We start from the raw sequence: 15,736 nt of genomic DNA, 5'->3' as shown, positions 1-15,736 counted from the left end.
ACCAAGGTCTCTGTATTCCAAACCTTGTTCAACACTTTTTAATGTTGGAGAGTGACACGGTCATATTAACACCTTTGACTCTTTGGGCCCTTTATTCCAGCTACATTAATACAACAGGGCGCAGGCATACACTTTTATCAAGAACTTTAATCCACTCCTTTGTTCAGCAGTTCCGGTTTCTCCTATCAAGAGCCACCTGCTAGCATTGCTCCCTCTCTGACTGAACTCTGTATTCTTCAGCCATGCAGAAGCTTCCCCTCTGCACAGGTAGTAGACACTTTCAGTGAACATATCAGTTTTGGAACTGTATGGATCAAGCCCTTCCAAAATTCATTTATTTCAACTCAGTTTATGGTTCTTCCAGCTCCTGGCTATATTAAATATTTCAGTGTAACGATACCCCAAATTGTGGGACCTTTATCCTCTTCCTTATTCATTCCCAGCTCTACTGGTAATGGTTAGTGAGGGGGGCTGGAGAGCTTTTTATCTGATCAGAGTGTATTACCATCACAAAGATGAGCATTCTCCCTAAGGCCTCCTTTTTCAAACAGTGCAGAACCCTGAATAGCTGCCCCATTGAAAGGGAAGATCACTTTAGGACAGACAACTTTTGAGGACCCTGGGAGAAGAGGGGATGGTAAAACAGTGAGCTTGACTTTCTAAGTGCGTGGTTGTATAATTTAGCAGCTCTGGGATGAGCAGTAGTGATTTGGTCAACACTGGCATAGTGAGGTGGGGTTGATTGAGTGCAGTCAGGGGCACGGATTGTTGCCTGTGGCAAAATGTGATCAGCATGTGCTGTGCTGCAGCCCAGGTTTGTGAGAGCAGAGTACAAACCTTTGCTATTGACAAACGCTGCTCACATAAACCCAGTAATTTCCTCAGGCCTCGGGAAGGCGAATTTAACTGAAACATCAGCTGCTAATCGGAGATATGAAGGAGTTTGTCAGACCAAATATCTAAATGAGAGAGTGCAATTAATTTGGCCTTACGTTTCATAAGCTTTTGTCACCAAGTTGAGCGGTGGTGCAGGATTTCTCTCACTGAATATAACTCTTTGAATTCCTTGTTTAGAGAGTTGCCTGTACCCATTTACTATGAAAGCAGGAAGCTACAAACAGGAATGAATAGGGATTTCTGGTTCTGCAATTTCTTATTGTTGTTGCTTCAATTTCGATTGCTGAGAATGCCCCTAGAGATTAGGAGGAAGCATGCTTTAGCAGTACTGCAGCCAGCCAAAATAACATTTAGCCCCTGGGGCTTTAGTCAATCCTTAGGTTCCACCCAGTAAGTTGTGTTATGTGCCCCGGTTGGCAGAAAATCTGGGACTAGTGCAAGTCACACACAACCCCCTTTGCCGAGAGACCAGGAGCCAGTTAGTGTCGCCCAGAAAATGGGAGGGCAGTTGGAGAGATAGTATGGACGAGAGCACCCAAGAAATGCACTTCAGCACATTCTCTGATCAAGCTTTGAAGATGAGTCTCCAAGAGAACTCAGGCCATGAATTAAAGCTGCCCACCCTCTGTGGAGCTCCCTGGGGAGTGCAGTGGTACAAAACTTGCCTGCCCTTCCTTAAATGCCTCTGTTGGCTCAGCAACGTTCCGCCTGTGAGGTTTGTTACATACTACTGACGAGCAGCCACTCTCACATTAAAAGGACATCTGGTGATTGTATTGCTCTCCAAATGCATAACCACATTGTGCTCCCTCTCTGCACTTACCATCACTGCTGACCTCTTCCTCAGCATGTATGCGCCACTCCACATCCGCTGACTCCAGCAAGTCTGCTTGTGAGATCTCTATGATCTGCAGTTTCCGCAGACTCACCAGGTCTCTCTCTCTTAACCCTGTTTCCAGTTGTTTCACCATGTCTTTGCCTGGCTGACTAGTCAAAACTGTAATCTGAAATAGAAGGCACAGATCTAATGCAGTAGCTACCTCCAACTGCCAGGACTGCCAGAGATATCATGCCCAGCTGCTGTTTAGCAGAATACAGTAGCTAGGGAAGCCCCTCTAGAACCCCTGCCCCCATACAGTGTAGGGAGCCCAAAGAGGCCCATGTGACACCATGCAAAGGCATGGTGCAGGGATCGCTATCATTAAGTGCTGATGTAACCTCGTTTTGCAAAATGGCGCTGTTGCCAATTCTTGTGATTTGACTGTGAGTTGGTGAGAGATGGTGTATTTCCTAAACATCAACTCCTGAAGTCAGGTGATTACATGAACATCTCTGCTTTCACTTAAAAAAAAAATCCAGGCCTCATGGTTGTGGAGAAAAGCTTGAAAATGTTATGTGAGTGTACTCGGAAGGCTCAAAAATAGAGAAGATATACAGAAAGAGCTCAACATGTATTACTTTAAAAGGATTTTTAAGGCAATCTTGGTTTTCATGGAGCCTGACTCATGATTTTGGAATGGCTGGAGTTGTCAGTACTGAAATGGTTTCTATATGAAGTTACTGTCCCTTTGTGATGGGGTATGCAAACCCCAAACTGGCCCAGACAAGCAGGGCTAGCTCCAGGCACCAGACAAGAAAGCACATGCCTGGGGCAGCATTCCGGCCAATCTTGGGACGGCCAGCCCAGCCCTGCAGGGGCACAGATCTCGGCCACGGACCCCGGCCAGGCTCCCCGGAACACACCACTCCCCGCCGCCTGCACCGGCCTCCGCCTCCTGCGCCGCTCTGAGTCCGGCCGAGCCGCCTTTAAAGGAGTGGCTGAGCCAGCACCTCCTGCAGCCCTGGGGGCTCCGCCTGCCCGGCCGGGAGAGACACCCCAAGGCCAGAGGAGGGAGCCCCTCTCACCCGGCTGTGAGCGGGCTGCAGCGCCTGGCTGCCCACGGGCGGAGGGAGTGGGCAGGTGCCGCCTTTCACCCCCCAGTGAGCCGCCTTGACTGCCCTCCACGCGCTCCCTGCAGCTGCCGTTTTTTTGGGGGTTTTTTTGCTTTGGCAGTCTGGCCGCCTTTTTTTTTTTTTTTGCCTGGGGCGGCAAAAAAGCTAGAGCCGGCCCTGCAGACAAGGTTGAAGGACAGTACTGGGCCCAGGGAGCCCTGCCAAGCATGCTTCAGCTGGAGACAGGGTTGAAAAGGGAGCAGCCCAGCTCAGAAGGGAGGCTGGGAAGAGGACAGACCTACCCTGAAGGCTCCTGACAAAAGGGCTGGAGAAGCCTCCCTGAGGGAACAGAACTCGATGCTGAGCTGGGTTGGGGGCTGATGGTTTGGTTTCTTTTGCCTAGGGTTACCATACGTCTGGTTTTTCCCCAGACATGTCCGTCTTTTTGGTAATCAAACCCCTGTCTGGGGGGAATTGCCAAAAAGCCGAACATGTCCGGGAAAAATACCGCCGGCTGGGCACTTCCCCTCCCGCGGCTGCTGTGCTCCCTACCTTGACTCTTCTGCTCTGTTTAAAGCCGAGCTGCCCGAGCGCTACTGGCTTCGGGCAGCCCCCATGCCTCCGGACCCTGAGCCGCCGGCCGGGCACTTCCCCTCTCGGGCTCCGGGGCGCAGGGTCCAGAGGCATGGGGGCTGTCCGAAGTTGGTAGTGGTCGGGCAGCTCGGTGCTTACAGAGCCCAGGAGTTCAGGGAGCACAGCAGCCGCTGGAGCCCAGGAGGGGAAGTGCCCGGCCAGGGACGCAGGGTCCGGAGGCATGGGGGCTGCCCAAAGCCCGAGCACTACCGTCTTCACGGTTTGCCGGGCAGCCTTCCCCTCCTGGGCTCCAGCTGTGCTGGGGAAGCGCCGGCCGGGGGCGCAGGGTCTGGGGACTGCCCGGCAAACCGTGAAGCCGGTAGCGCTCGGGCAGCCCTTTTCACGTGGCTGGGAGGGAGGAGGGGGAATGCCGGGTACTCAGGGGAGGGGGCGGAGTTGGGGTGGGGCCGGGATGGGAAAGGGGCAGGGCCAGGGCCCTGTGGAGTGTCCTCTTTTTTTATTTTTTAAATATGGTAACCCTACTTTTGCCTCATCTGGGACCAGATGCTGAGGGAAGGAAGGAAGCAGTGGTAGGAAGTGATCCAGGGAGGGTAACTCAAAGGGTCCCCTCAGAGCCCAAATGCTGCTGATCCTTGTAGGGCCCCTGGGTTGGAGCCTGGTGGAGTGGGTGAGCCTGGGCTTCCCTACCCTGCCTCCCACCACTGGGTGGGCACTAACCTCTAGGCTGCCTAGCCCACCAAGGACCCTATGGGAGTGGGAGTTCTGTTGGAGGAGAAGGTATTTGTAGGCATTTCTATTTGTATTTGTAGAGGCTGGTAGGGGCAGTGTGCCGGGAGAGAAGCTGAGCCCTGATTAGGGGGAAAGGCTTCTCTGACTAGGGGTCCTATAAAGGTAGCCAGCCAGTCAGGCAGCAGCATAGATAGCTGCAGTGGCACGGGAGCCAGTAAAGAGAGAGCTGTAAACGGGGGAGTTTGAGTGGGAATTTGCAAGGGGAGTGTGAGGGGAAGACTAAGAGAGCCAGGCTAGTGAAGGGAGTGGGTAGTGGTCTGGCAGTGTTTTGGTGCTCGTTGGGGGTTTCTGTTGCTGTGGAGGGTGGTGGTTTGGTTTGTGTTTCTCGGACTAACAGGACTTAGGTGAGAAGGCTATGACAGATACAGAGGCAGCAGTGGTAGTGACCCAAACAGTGGAAGACACAATGAAGATGACTGGATGTGGAGGCTACGGCATGTACATGATCCAGGAGGGGGTACCTGAAAAGAGTTTCGTCTGCATGAAGTGCCACCTGATAGAGCTGATGGAAGAAAAGATCCGAGGATTGGAGATGCAGATGGAAACTCTGGTTGAGTTTAGAAGGGAGGGATAGCTCAGTGGTTTGAGCATTGGCCTGCTAAACCCAGGGTTGTGAGTTCAATTCTTGGAGGAAGAGTAGTGTAGATACCAGTTTAGTAGGTGATACTGGTGACAGAATGTCTGTGCCTAATTGGGTAAAGAAAGTGAGAGAAGCCAAACAGCAAAAATTAAGATGTTTGCAAACTAATGCAAGGAGCCTAGGTAACAAAATGGAGGAACTAGAGCTATTGGTGCAGGAAGTGAAACCAGAAATTATAGGGATAACAGAAACATGGTGGAATAGTAGTCATGATGGAATTAAAACCAATAGTAAAAGGTTCTATAGCCATATAAATAAGAAGAAAACAAAGAAAGAAGAAGTCAGACTATTAAACACTGAGGATGGAGTGGAGATTAAGGATAATTTAGGCATGGCCCAATATCTAAACAAATACTTAGCCTCAGTCTTTAATGAGGCTAATGAGGAGCTTAGGGAGAATGGTGGGATGATAAATGGGAATGAAGATATGGAGGTAGAAGCCAAACTCAAACAGCTTAATGGGACTAAATGGGGGGCCCCAGCTTATCTTCATCCAAGAATATTAAAGGAACTGGCACATGAAATTGCAAGCCCATTAGCAAGAATTTTTAATGAATCTGTAAACTCAGGGGTTGTACCGTATGACTGGAGAATTGCTAACATAGTTCCTATTTTTAAGAAAGAGGAAAAAAAGTGATCCGGGTAACTACAGGCCTGTTAGTTTGATATCTGTAGTATGCAAGATCTTGGAAAAAATTGAAGGAGAAAGTAGTTAAGGACATTGAGGTCAATGGTAATTGGGACAAAATACAACATGGTTTACAAAAGGTAGATCATGCCAAACCAACCTGATCTCCTTCTTTGAGAAGGTAACAGATTTTTTAGACAAAAGAAATGCAGTGTATCTAATTTACCTTGATTTCAGTAAGGCATTTAATACGGTTCCACATGGGGAATTATTAGCTAAATTGGAAAAGATGGGAATCAATATGAAAATTGAAAGGTGGATAAGGAACTGGTTAAAGGGGCAACTACAGCGGGTCATACTGAAAGGTGAACTGTCAGGCTGGAAGGAGGTTACTAGTGGAGTTCCTCAGGGATTGGTTTTGGAACTAATCTTATTTAATCTTTTTATTACCGACCTTGGCACAAAAAGTGGGAATGTGCTAATAAAGTTTGAGGATGACATGAAGCTGGGAGGTATTGCCAATACAGAGAGGGACCAGGATATCCTACAGGAAGATTTGGATGACCTTGTAAACAGGAGTAATAGTACTAGGATGAAATTTAATAGTGAAAAGTGCAAGGTCATGCATTTAGGGATTACTAACAAGAATTTTTGTTATAAACTGGGGACGCATGCCACGCATCACTTGGAAGTAACAGAGGAGGAGAAGGACCTCGGAGTATTGGTTGATCACAGGATGACTATGAGCTGCCAATGTGATATGGCTGTGAAAAAAGCTAATGCGGGCTTAGGGTTAGGAGTGGTACCTGAGGCAGTGAATGGGAAGACTGCTGAAGGAAAGACTTTGATATACCCTGGAAGGGGGAATGTTGAGTGACCTGGACAGAAGGCTGAGTCATGAAGAGGATGCTGCGGGTCCTGGGATGAGAAAGGAGATGCAGGCCTGAGAGAGAGAAGGCATAATAGCATGCGACCATGGGAAGGGGTGTTGGCCTCGAGAGCTAATCCCTATAGTGAGCAGGAGGAGGCACCAGCCAAGTGGTGAGTGGTGCACTCCATCACAAGTCCCCTTTGGTTCTCAAGTGGGCAGTCTTCCCCTGGCAAATAGTGATTCTCTCCCACCCCCTCCCCCACATACCTCCCAAAGGATTATGGACATATCTGGATGGACTTTTAAGAGGATGCAAAGTCCATTCCTCTGGCCCCAGTCTTATCTCACTATTTGAGATTCATGCTCCAACCCATGGAGATGCTAGAGCTGTTCCAGTAAATGGTAGGAAATTTTGTTGCCATTGGCAAAACTACCTGTTTTTCACTAGCCTTGTTCTTGGAAACAGATTAATTGTTTTTGCTCTAATGTTTTTAAAACAAAACAAAACAAAAAAGAACAACCTGAGCCAGAGCTGAAACAGAGTCTATTTCAGCCCAAACAGTTAGTTTGCCAAACGGAGACAAAATTAAAAGTTAGGTTATAATGGAAGGTATATATGCAACTGTAGCCCACACACCTCCTGAGTGTGATGCTCTATCCCCTCTAATGGCACCGAGACCACTTAGCGATGAATGAATCTGCTCTACAGCCTTAGCTGAGAGGCAGCTGGCTTTTAGCTCATGCAGTAGAGCAGTGCCTCTCAAACTTTTTTTACTGGTGACCCCTTTCACATAGCAAGCCTCTGAGTGCGACCTCTCTTATAAATTAAAACTACTTTTTTATATATTTAACACCATTATAAATGCTGGAGGCAAAGCAGGGTTTGGGGTGGAGGCTGACAGCTCATGACCCCCCATGTAATAACCTTGCGATCCCCTGAGGAGTCTGGATTCCCAGTTTGATAACCCCTGCAGTAGAGGCTCCTGCATTTAGCTCCTGAGGTCCCAGGTTCAATCCCACTTGCTAACAACCAGGGTTTGTCAGCATTATACAACTTTAATATAGGTATCACTGCTATTGACCTCTAAAAATACAAGCTTAACTTTTCAACTGAATAGTGATTTTTGGGTGTTAACTTGAGATACCTTAAAAATAGAGGGCTCTTTAACCTGGCAGAAAAGGGCAGTACAAGATCAAATCCCTGGAAGCTGACACTAGGAAAATTCAGAGTAGAAATAAAGTTAAATTCAACAGTGAGGGGAATTAACTATTAGAACAATTTGTGTTGGGGTCTGGTGGATTCCTCATCAAATGAGGTGTTTAAACCAACTCTGGATATCTTTCTAAATGTGGGTTTGAAGCAGGAATCACTTGGTGAAATCAAGTCCATGGTCCGTTATGCAGGAAGCTAGACAAGAGATCCCTTCTGGTTTTATAATCTCTGAATTTATGAAAAAGAACCTGATTTTCAGAAGTACTTAGTAGCTGCCCTCTGGGGGGAAGGATAGCTCAGTGGTTTGAGCATTGGCTTACTAAACCCAGGGTTATGAGCTCAATCCTTGAGAGGGCCACTTAGAGGGATCTCAGGCAAAATCAGTACTTGGTCCTGCTAGTGAAGGTAGGGGGCTAGACTCAATGACCTTTCAGGGTCCCTTCCAGCTCTATGAGATAGGCATATATTTATATTAAAATTAGGTCTTTTTAGGATGTCTCAAGTTGGGCATTCAAAAACTGAGACATAGTCAATAATTACTTTTGAAAACTTAGGCCACAGTCCTTTTACAGTCTTATACACATGGATAGCCTTTGTACTATGGTGTGTGCCAGAAAAACCGAAACCAGAAATCCCCTGTAAAAATTGCACAGTAATGTGTGCTTGTACAACACATTATGGACTAATTTTAACAAACCAGAGGAACAGGGAAAATCTAGTGGAATATATGCCACCTACATCTGTAGATCATTTAATATTGTAGTTAACTGTCCCATTCCCTCAGCTGCAATGGAAGATTGTGCTGTGCATGTATTTGCAGTTAAATTAATTAGAGAAGGTAATTGTATCATCTCCTGAATTACACCTACTCTGTATTGCCCTCCAACACTGAAATAAACACCCCCAAATCAGAATCACAATGGTCAGAAATTAAAAGCCATCACTTATTTCCCTCCTCCCAGCCAAATCCCTCTACCATTTCATCACCAAGTGAGGGTGGGTGGGGAAGTAGGAGGGGGAAGAAAGCAAAATTATGTAAGAATGAAAAACAACCTACACATCTGCATCTAAGGATAGAAAAAATGTATATTATATGGCATTATTAGAGAAATAATATTTACAATGCCATTATATAAATCAATGGGATAGCCTCTCCTTGGATCATGTGTTCAGTTCTGGTGACTGCATCTCAAAAAAAGAATATAACAGAAATAGAAGGGATTCAGAGATGGGAGATTATGTTTAGATGCTTCAACAATCTTTCATATAGTGAGAGAGTGAAAAGACTGGGGCTGTTTACTTTAGAGAGGCAATGAATAAGAGGGAACACAATAGATGCAAAATGGTAGATGATCTGTGTTTGGGTGCATGGGACAAGGATTCCTACGGAAGTCTCAAGCTGCTGCTGAGAGAATTAATTGCTGACTATAAAGTTTCTCTGTTTTCCAGATACTGATCCTATTTGCTTTTTGTACTGAAAATTAATTTAAAGATTGTGCTAAGATAATGATCTTTTTGTAGGCTTTTCCTGTTCTTTGCTACTGTGCCAACTAATCCCACAATAAAATGCTTTTCCATTTGAATTGATGTTTTAATGAACTGTGAACATACTTTAAGCCACAACTAGGATCTTTGCACAAATGTCCCATTGACGTTAGTGGAAATTCCATCCAGGGAATATAGGCAGAACATGACCCTAGAATGTAAGTGTAGGCCGGCAGGGAAGTCATATCAAAAAGTATCTTGTATGCAGAGACACACAGTGTGTTTCACTATGATCTCATAAGAAATAAAATCAACTGTAAATAATATCCAGTCTTGGATGCCTGGAGATTAACTGTGTACAAAATGGAAAGTTAAAATAATCAGCTAATGCTTGTCATCAAGTTGTCTTCCCTCTCACAGCTAGGGCCATATTCCATGAGTGACTTGAATCTGTATAAAGCAACAGCGGGTCCTGTGGCACCTTTAAGACTAACGGAAGTATTGGAGCATAAGCTTTCGTGGGTGAATGCCCACTTCATCAGACGCATTCACTTACGAAAGCTTATGGTCCAATACTTCTGTTAGTCTTAAAGGTGCCACAGGACCCTCTGTTGCTTTTTACAGATTCAGACTAACACGGCCACCCCTCTGATACTTGAATCTGTATTTGGCATGAGATCTTGGGCATCCTGCAGAGCAAGCTATGGGATTCCTTTTTTTTGGAATTGTTTTATGCTACTTACTTCCTCTCATGATGCTTAGCTACCACAGTGACTGAAACCTGAAATATACAGATGGACTGCACTCGATGGTTATTACTATCTCCCCAGCACTCTACTTACCTCAACAGAACTGTTCACTGAGCCTCCTGCTAGCATATGTCTGGTGTACTGTTTAAACTGCTGGAGCCCATCCTGCACAGCCTGTATCACTCTGTCTCCCTTTTGTTGGAAAGAGCCTTCTCTTGGTAAGGAGCGAAGTTCTGAAATGCAGGTCTGAAGCCGAGGAAAGCTCCCTTTTACTTGCTGCAAAACAGTATTCAATTACATTAAAGAGAGGACATTTAAAATGGAATAACAATTATTTTTCACACAATTCAGTTTGGTTGTAGAACACATTGCCCGAAGATTACAGGGTTCAAAAAGGATTGGACAGTGATATGGATCACAAGACTATCCAAAGTTGTATTGTAAAGATTTTTAAAAGAACAAGAGTTTTGGGAGGATTATAAACCCTCTTGCTTCAGGACATGAGTCAATTAGGGGCTAGGAAGAAGTTTTTTGTTTGTTTTTTCCCTGTGGGCAGGTTATTCCATGGCTAACTGACTGCTGTGGCATTTCCTGAACCTTCCTTGGAGGCAGCTGGTAGTGGCTACTGTTGTAAACAGGATAGTGGACTAGATAGACCACTTGTCTAAATCAGTCTGTCGATCCATGTAGCGCCAGAGGCACAAATCACTAGTGCAGCTGCATCCCACTACAACTGCTTGTGTTTTGGCTCACGTACGGGTGATATATAAAGGATACGATGCTTAGTTACCAAGATGATAGGTTTCAGGGTAGCAGCCGTGTTAGTCTGTATCCTTAAAAAGAACAAATTTGTTAGTCTCTAAGGTGCCACAAGTACTCCTGTTCTTTTCAAGATGATAGCCATTTTATATGTTGTGTTTATCCATTCAGGGTGGTGGGTAAACCTTGTGCTTGGGGGGCTAGCTCCCAGCCCGGCCCACCCCTAATACCCTCTTCTCCCCCGAAGCCCACAGCCCCCCACCCCGCAGCCCCAGGTCACCCAAGTGTCTCCAGCCCCAGAGCACCTGGTAAGTGGCGCATGGCTTCCTGGAAGAGGAGCAGCCTGCCTGGGCTGGGGCCAACTAGCTGCAGGAGGCGGGCTTGGGGCAGGACCATGCAAGGCTCTTTGGGGAGGCACAGCCTTCCCCAGCCTATTATACGCGCTGCTCATGTTCAAGGTTATCTAACACATGTACCAAATCGTGACCTTTTCCTAATGTAGACAGAAGTTAACAACTTTTGCCTCGATATAGCTGGTTGAGGTCAATCCTAGTAGGGAGTCTTAGAGTCTAGATTAGCATTTACAAATATGTCAATTAAACTACAATAGGAACAAAGTCTCCACTGTAGACATACCCAATAAGTTAATTGTAGTAAAATCTGGCCCATAGTATGTAAAAATTGCTGCTAAATGTACATTAAAGGAGCCAGCAAAAGTTGTTATTTACAGCAGTTTAAACTCCTAGACTCACTTTTGAATTTGGCCTTCAGTCTCTGTTAGCCCATGGAACCAAATAGCAATCTGTTTTGGAAGCCACTGTGGAGTCAGGGACAATCATAGGACTGGAAGGGACCTTGAGAGGTCATCTCGTCCAGTGCCCTGCACTCATGGCAGGACTGAGTATTATCTAGACCAATAATAAAGTGCTTCTCCAGCTTTCTGAAGGTAAAGATCATTAACAATAAATATAGAGCTAGATTCTGATGCTACTCAAGCACTTTGAGGAGAGGAAAGTGATCAGACAGCATGGATTCACCAAGGGCAAGTCATGCCTCACTAACCTAATTGCCTTCTATGACGAGATAACTGGCTCTGTGGATGAGGGGAAAGCAGTGGACGTGTTATTCCTTGACTTTAGCAAAGCTTTTGATACGGTCTCCCACAGTATTCTTGCCAGCAAGTTAAAGAAGTATGGGCTGGATGAATGGACTATACGGTGGATAGAAAGCTGGCTAGATCGTCGGGCTCAACAGGTAGTGATCAATGGCTTGATGTCTAGTTGGCAGCTGGTATCAAGTGGAGTGCCCCAAGGGTCTATTGTGGGGGCCTGTTTTGTTCAATATCTTCATTAATGATCTGGAGGATGGCGTGGATTGCATCCTCAGCAAGTTTTCAGATGACAGTAAGCTGGGAGGAGTGGTAGATACCTTGGAGGGTAGGGATAGGATACAGAGGGACCTAGACAAATTAGAGGATTGGGTCAAAAGAAATCTGATGAGGTTCAACAAGGACAAGTGCAGAGTCCTGCACTTAGGACGGAAGAATCCCATGCACTGCTACAGACTAGGGACCGAGTGGCGAGGCAGTAGTTCTGCAGAAAAGGACCTAGGTTAACAGTGGACAAGAAGCTGGATATGCGTCAACAGTGTGTCCTTGTTGCCAAGAAAGCTAACAGCATTTTGGGCTGTATAAGTAGGGGCATTGCCAGCATATCGAGGGATGTGATCATTCCCCTCTGTTCGGCACTGGTGAGGCCTCATCTGGAGTACTGTGTCCAGTTTTGGGCCCCACACTACAGGAAGGATGTGGAAAAATTGGAATGAGTCCACTGGAGGGCAACAAAAATGATTAGGGGGCTGGAACACATGATTTATGAGGAGAGGCTGCGGGAACTGGGATTATGTAGTCTGCAGCAGAGAAGAATGAGGGGGGATTTGATAGCTGCTTTCAACTACCTGAAAAGGGGTTCCAAAGAGGATGGATCTAGACTGTTCTCAGTGGTAGCAGATGACAGAACAAGGAGTAATGGTCTCAAGTTGCAGTGTGGGAGGTTTAGGTTGGATATTAGGAAAAACTTTTTCACTAGGAGGGTGGTGAAGCACTAGAATGGGTTACCTAGGGAGGTGGTGGAATCTCCTTCCTTTGAGGTTTTTAAGGTCAGGCTTGACAAAGCTCTGGCTAGGATATTTTAGATGGGGATTGGTCCTGCTTTGAGCAGGGGGTTGGACTAGATGACCTCCTGAGGTCCCTTCCAACCCTGATATTCTATAATTCTGTGATACCCAATGTGAGTACTGATACTCACTACTCAATCTGGGGAGTCTCCACTAATGTCAATGGGGTCCCTTGAGGAGTATGATGCTGCTCAGTATCGGTAAGTATCAGACTCTGGACCTAAATAACACTTCAAATTTTGGCAGAAAAAATTCCTTCTGCCCAGACCAAGTGGGTTTTTACTATAGACACATTTTAGAAGGAGATTCAGGAATTTGGAGAGTCCCAGTAAGCCTCTCCAGGCCCCAGTTTGAGAAACTCTGTTAAAAATTATTTTTTTGAACCTCTGCTTTGTTAAAAACCAGGTCAAAGCTTTATGCGCTCACTCCAAAGACCTTCTCTTGTAAAGTAAATTATGTTAAACTGCAATTATTGTGCTAGGGGCTTTAATCTGTAACGTTGTGCAGCTTTGGGTTAGTGGGCCCAGACTAGTGAATACCTAGAATGAACACTGGATTAGTTCCTAATCCCAAAGCTCTAAATCAAACAAAATACCATTGTATTTGTCCCCAATCTCCTGTTGTTCTTATTGGGAGACTTGAGTCTTTGACCTGCTTGGCATAATCATTTTCTAATTGGATTAAAGACATTTATGAATGCACAATTCCACATTTAGGTCCACAATACCATGTTTAAAGGGTACCCTATTCCAACACAGTACTTGTTTTCTAAATAAAGGAAGCAGCACTAATGCAAAGTGTATTCCCCAACTGTAGGGGAGGAAAGCTAAATGAGGCAGACGCAATAAAAAGAACCTGGAAGCTAACTGACTGCAAGTTAGATGGGAAGTTAGAACGTAATAATGGCCATACTGGTTCAGACCAATGGTCCATCTAGCCTACTATCTTGTCTCTGACAGTGGCTGATGCCAGATGCTTCAGAGGGAATGAACAGAAAAGGGTGGTTTTGAGTGATCCATCCCGTTGTCCAGTCCCAGCTTCAAGCAGTTGGTGATTTCAGGATACGGGGTATGTCCCTGTCCATCCTGGCTAATAGCCATTAATGGACCTATCCTCCATGAACTTATCTAATTATTTTTTTAACCCAGTTATACTTTTGGCATTCACAACATCCTCTGGTAATGAAGTCCACAGAGTGTGCATTGTGTGGAAAAAGTAGTTCTGTTTGTGTTAAACTGGCTGCCTATTGATTTCATAGGGTGACCCCTAGTTCTTGTGTTATGTAAGCAGTAAATAACACTTACTTTCTCTATCATATTCCCTCCCCATCCCCAGTTATCTTTTTTTCTAAAATGAACTGTCCCAGTCTTTTTAATCTCTCCTTATATGGAACTCCTCCATACCCCTAATCACTTTTTTTGCCCTTCTCTGCACCTTTTCCAATTCTAATATATCTTTTCTGAGATGAGGCAACCAGAACTATATGCAGTATTCAAGGTTTGGGCATACAATGGATTTATATAGTGGAATTATGATATTTTCTGTTTTATCTATCCATTTCCTAATGATTCCTAACTTTCTGTTAGTTTGTTTTGACTGCCGTTGCAGGCTGAGCGGATGTTTTCATGGAGGATAGGTCCATCAATAGCTATTAGTCAGGATGGGCAGGGATGGTGTTCCTAGCCTCTGTTTGCCAGAAGTTGGGAATGGGTGACAAGGAATGGATCACTTGATGATTACCTGTTCTGTTAATTCCCTCTGGGGCATCTGGCATTGGCCACTGTCAGACGACAGGATACTGGGCTAGATGGACCTTTGGTCTGACCCAATATGGCCGTTCTTATGTTCTTAACTAGCCACAATGACTCCAAAATCCTTCTTGAGTGCTAACAGCTAATTTATAACCCATCATTTTGTATGTATAGTAGGGATTATGTTTTCCAATGTGCATTACTTTGCACTTATCAACACTGAATTTTATCGGCCATTTTGTTGCCCAGTCACTCAGTGTAGTGAGATCCCTATGTAAGTCTTGCATTCAGGTTTGAACTTAATTATCTTGAGTAGTTTTGTATCATCTGGAAATTGTGCCAACTCACTGTTCTCCCCCTTTCCCAGATCATTTATGAATATGTTGAACAGCAATGGTCCCAGTACAGATGCTTGGAGGACACCGCTATTTATCTCTCTCCATTCTGAAAACTGACCATTTATTCCTGTCCTTTGTTTCCTGTCTTTTAACCAGTTACTGATCTTCCCTTTTATCCCATGACAGCTTACTTTGCTTAAGAGACTTTGGTGTGGGACCTTGTCAAAGGCTTTCTGAAAGTCCAAGTACACTGTGTCGACTGGATCACCCTTGTCCACATGCTTGTTGACACCCTCAAATAATTCTAATGGATTGGTGAGGCATGATTTCCATTTACAAGACCATGCTGGCTCTTCCTTAACATACCATCTTTATCTATCTGTCTGATAATTCTGCTGTTTACTATAGTTTCAAACAATTTGCCTGGTACTGAAGTCAGGCTTACCAACCTGTAATTGCCAGGACAGACTCTGGAGTCTTTTTAAAAAATATGCACTACATTAGCTACCCTCCAGTCATCTGGTACAGAAGCTGATTTGAATTGTAGCTTACATGCGACAGTTACTAGTTCTGCAATTTCATATTTGAATTCCTTAAGAACTCTTGGGTTAATACCATCTGGTCCTGGTGACTTATTACTGTTTAATTGATTAATTTATTTCAACACCTCTTCAACTGAAACTTCAATCTGGGACAGTTCCTCAGATTTGTCACCTAAACAAAAAACAGCTTGGATGTGGGGATCTCATCTTTCCTACATCCTCTGCAGTGAAGACTGATGCAAATAATTAATTTAGCCATAGGCGCCAACTTCTGCTGGCACCGATGGGTGTTCGACCCTGCTCTGCCCGTAGTCCTGCCCTGACTCCACCCCACCCTACCCCTTCCCGCCCCTGCCCTGCCCCCATTCCAATA

General features: G+C 45.3%; 1 protein-coding gene across 1 annotated transcript in view; it reads right to left on the bottom strand.

Moving 5' to 3' along the window:
* The window catches only part of M1AP (meiosis 1 associated protein), a 59,605-nt gene that overhangs the window by 31,769 nt on the left and 12,100 nt on the right, over positions 1–15,736 (bottom strand). Inside the window, exons 2-3 of the mRNA XM_054030330.1 lie at positions 9,892–10,074; positions 1,721–1,901 (exon numbers count right to left, since the gene is read on the bottom strand). Coding sequence (XP_053886305.1) covers positions 1,721–1,901; positions 9,892–10,074 — 364 coding nt within the window. The remainder of the gene's footprint in view (positions 1–1,720; positions 1,902–9,891; positions 10,075–15,736) is intronic.

This window comes from Malaclemys terrapin, chromosome 5 (assembly GCF_027887155.1).
Source record: "Malaclemys terrapin pileata isolate rMalTer1 chromosome 5, rMalTer1.hap1, whole genome shotgun sequence".
In the NCBI taxonomy this organism is placed as follows: domain Eukaryota; kingdom Metazoa; phylum Chordata; order Testudines; family Emydidae; genus Malaclemys; species Malaclemys terrapin.
This window is presented reverse-complemented; position numbering and strand designations above follow the sequence as displayed.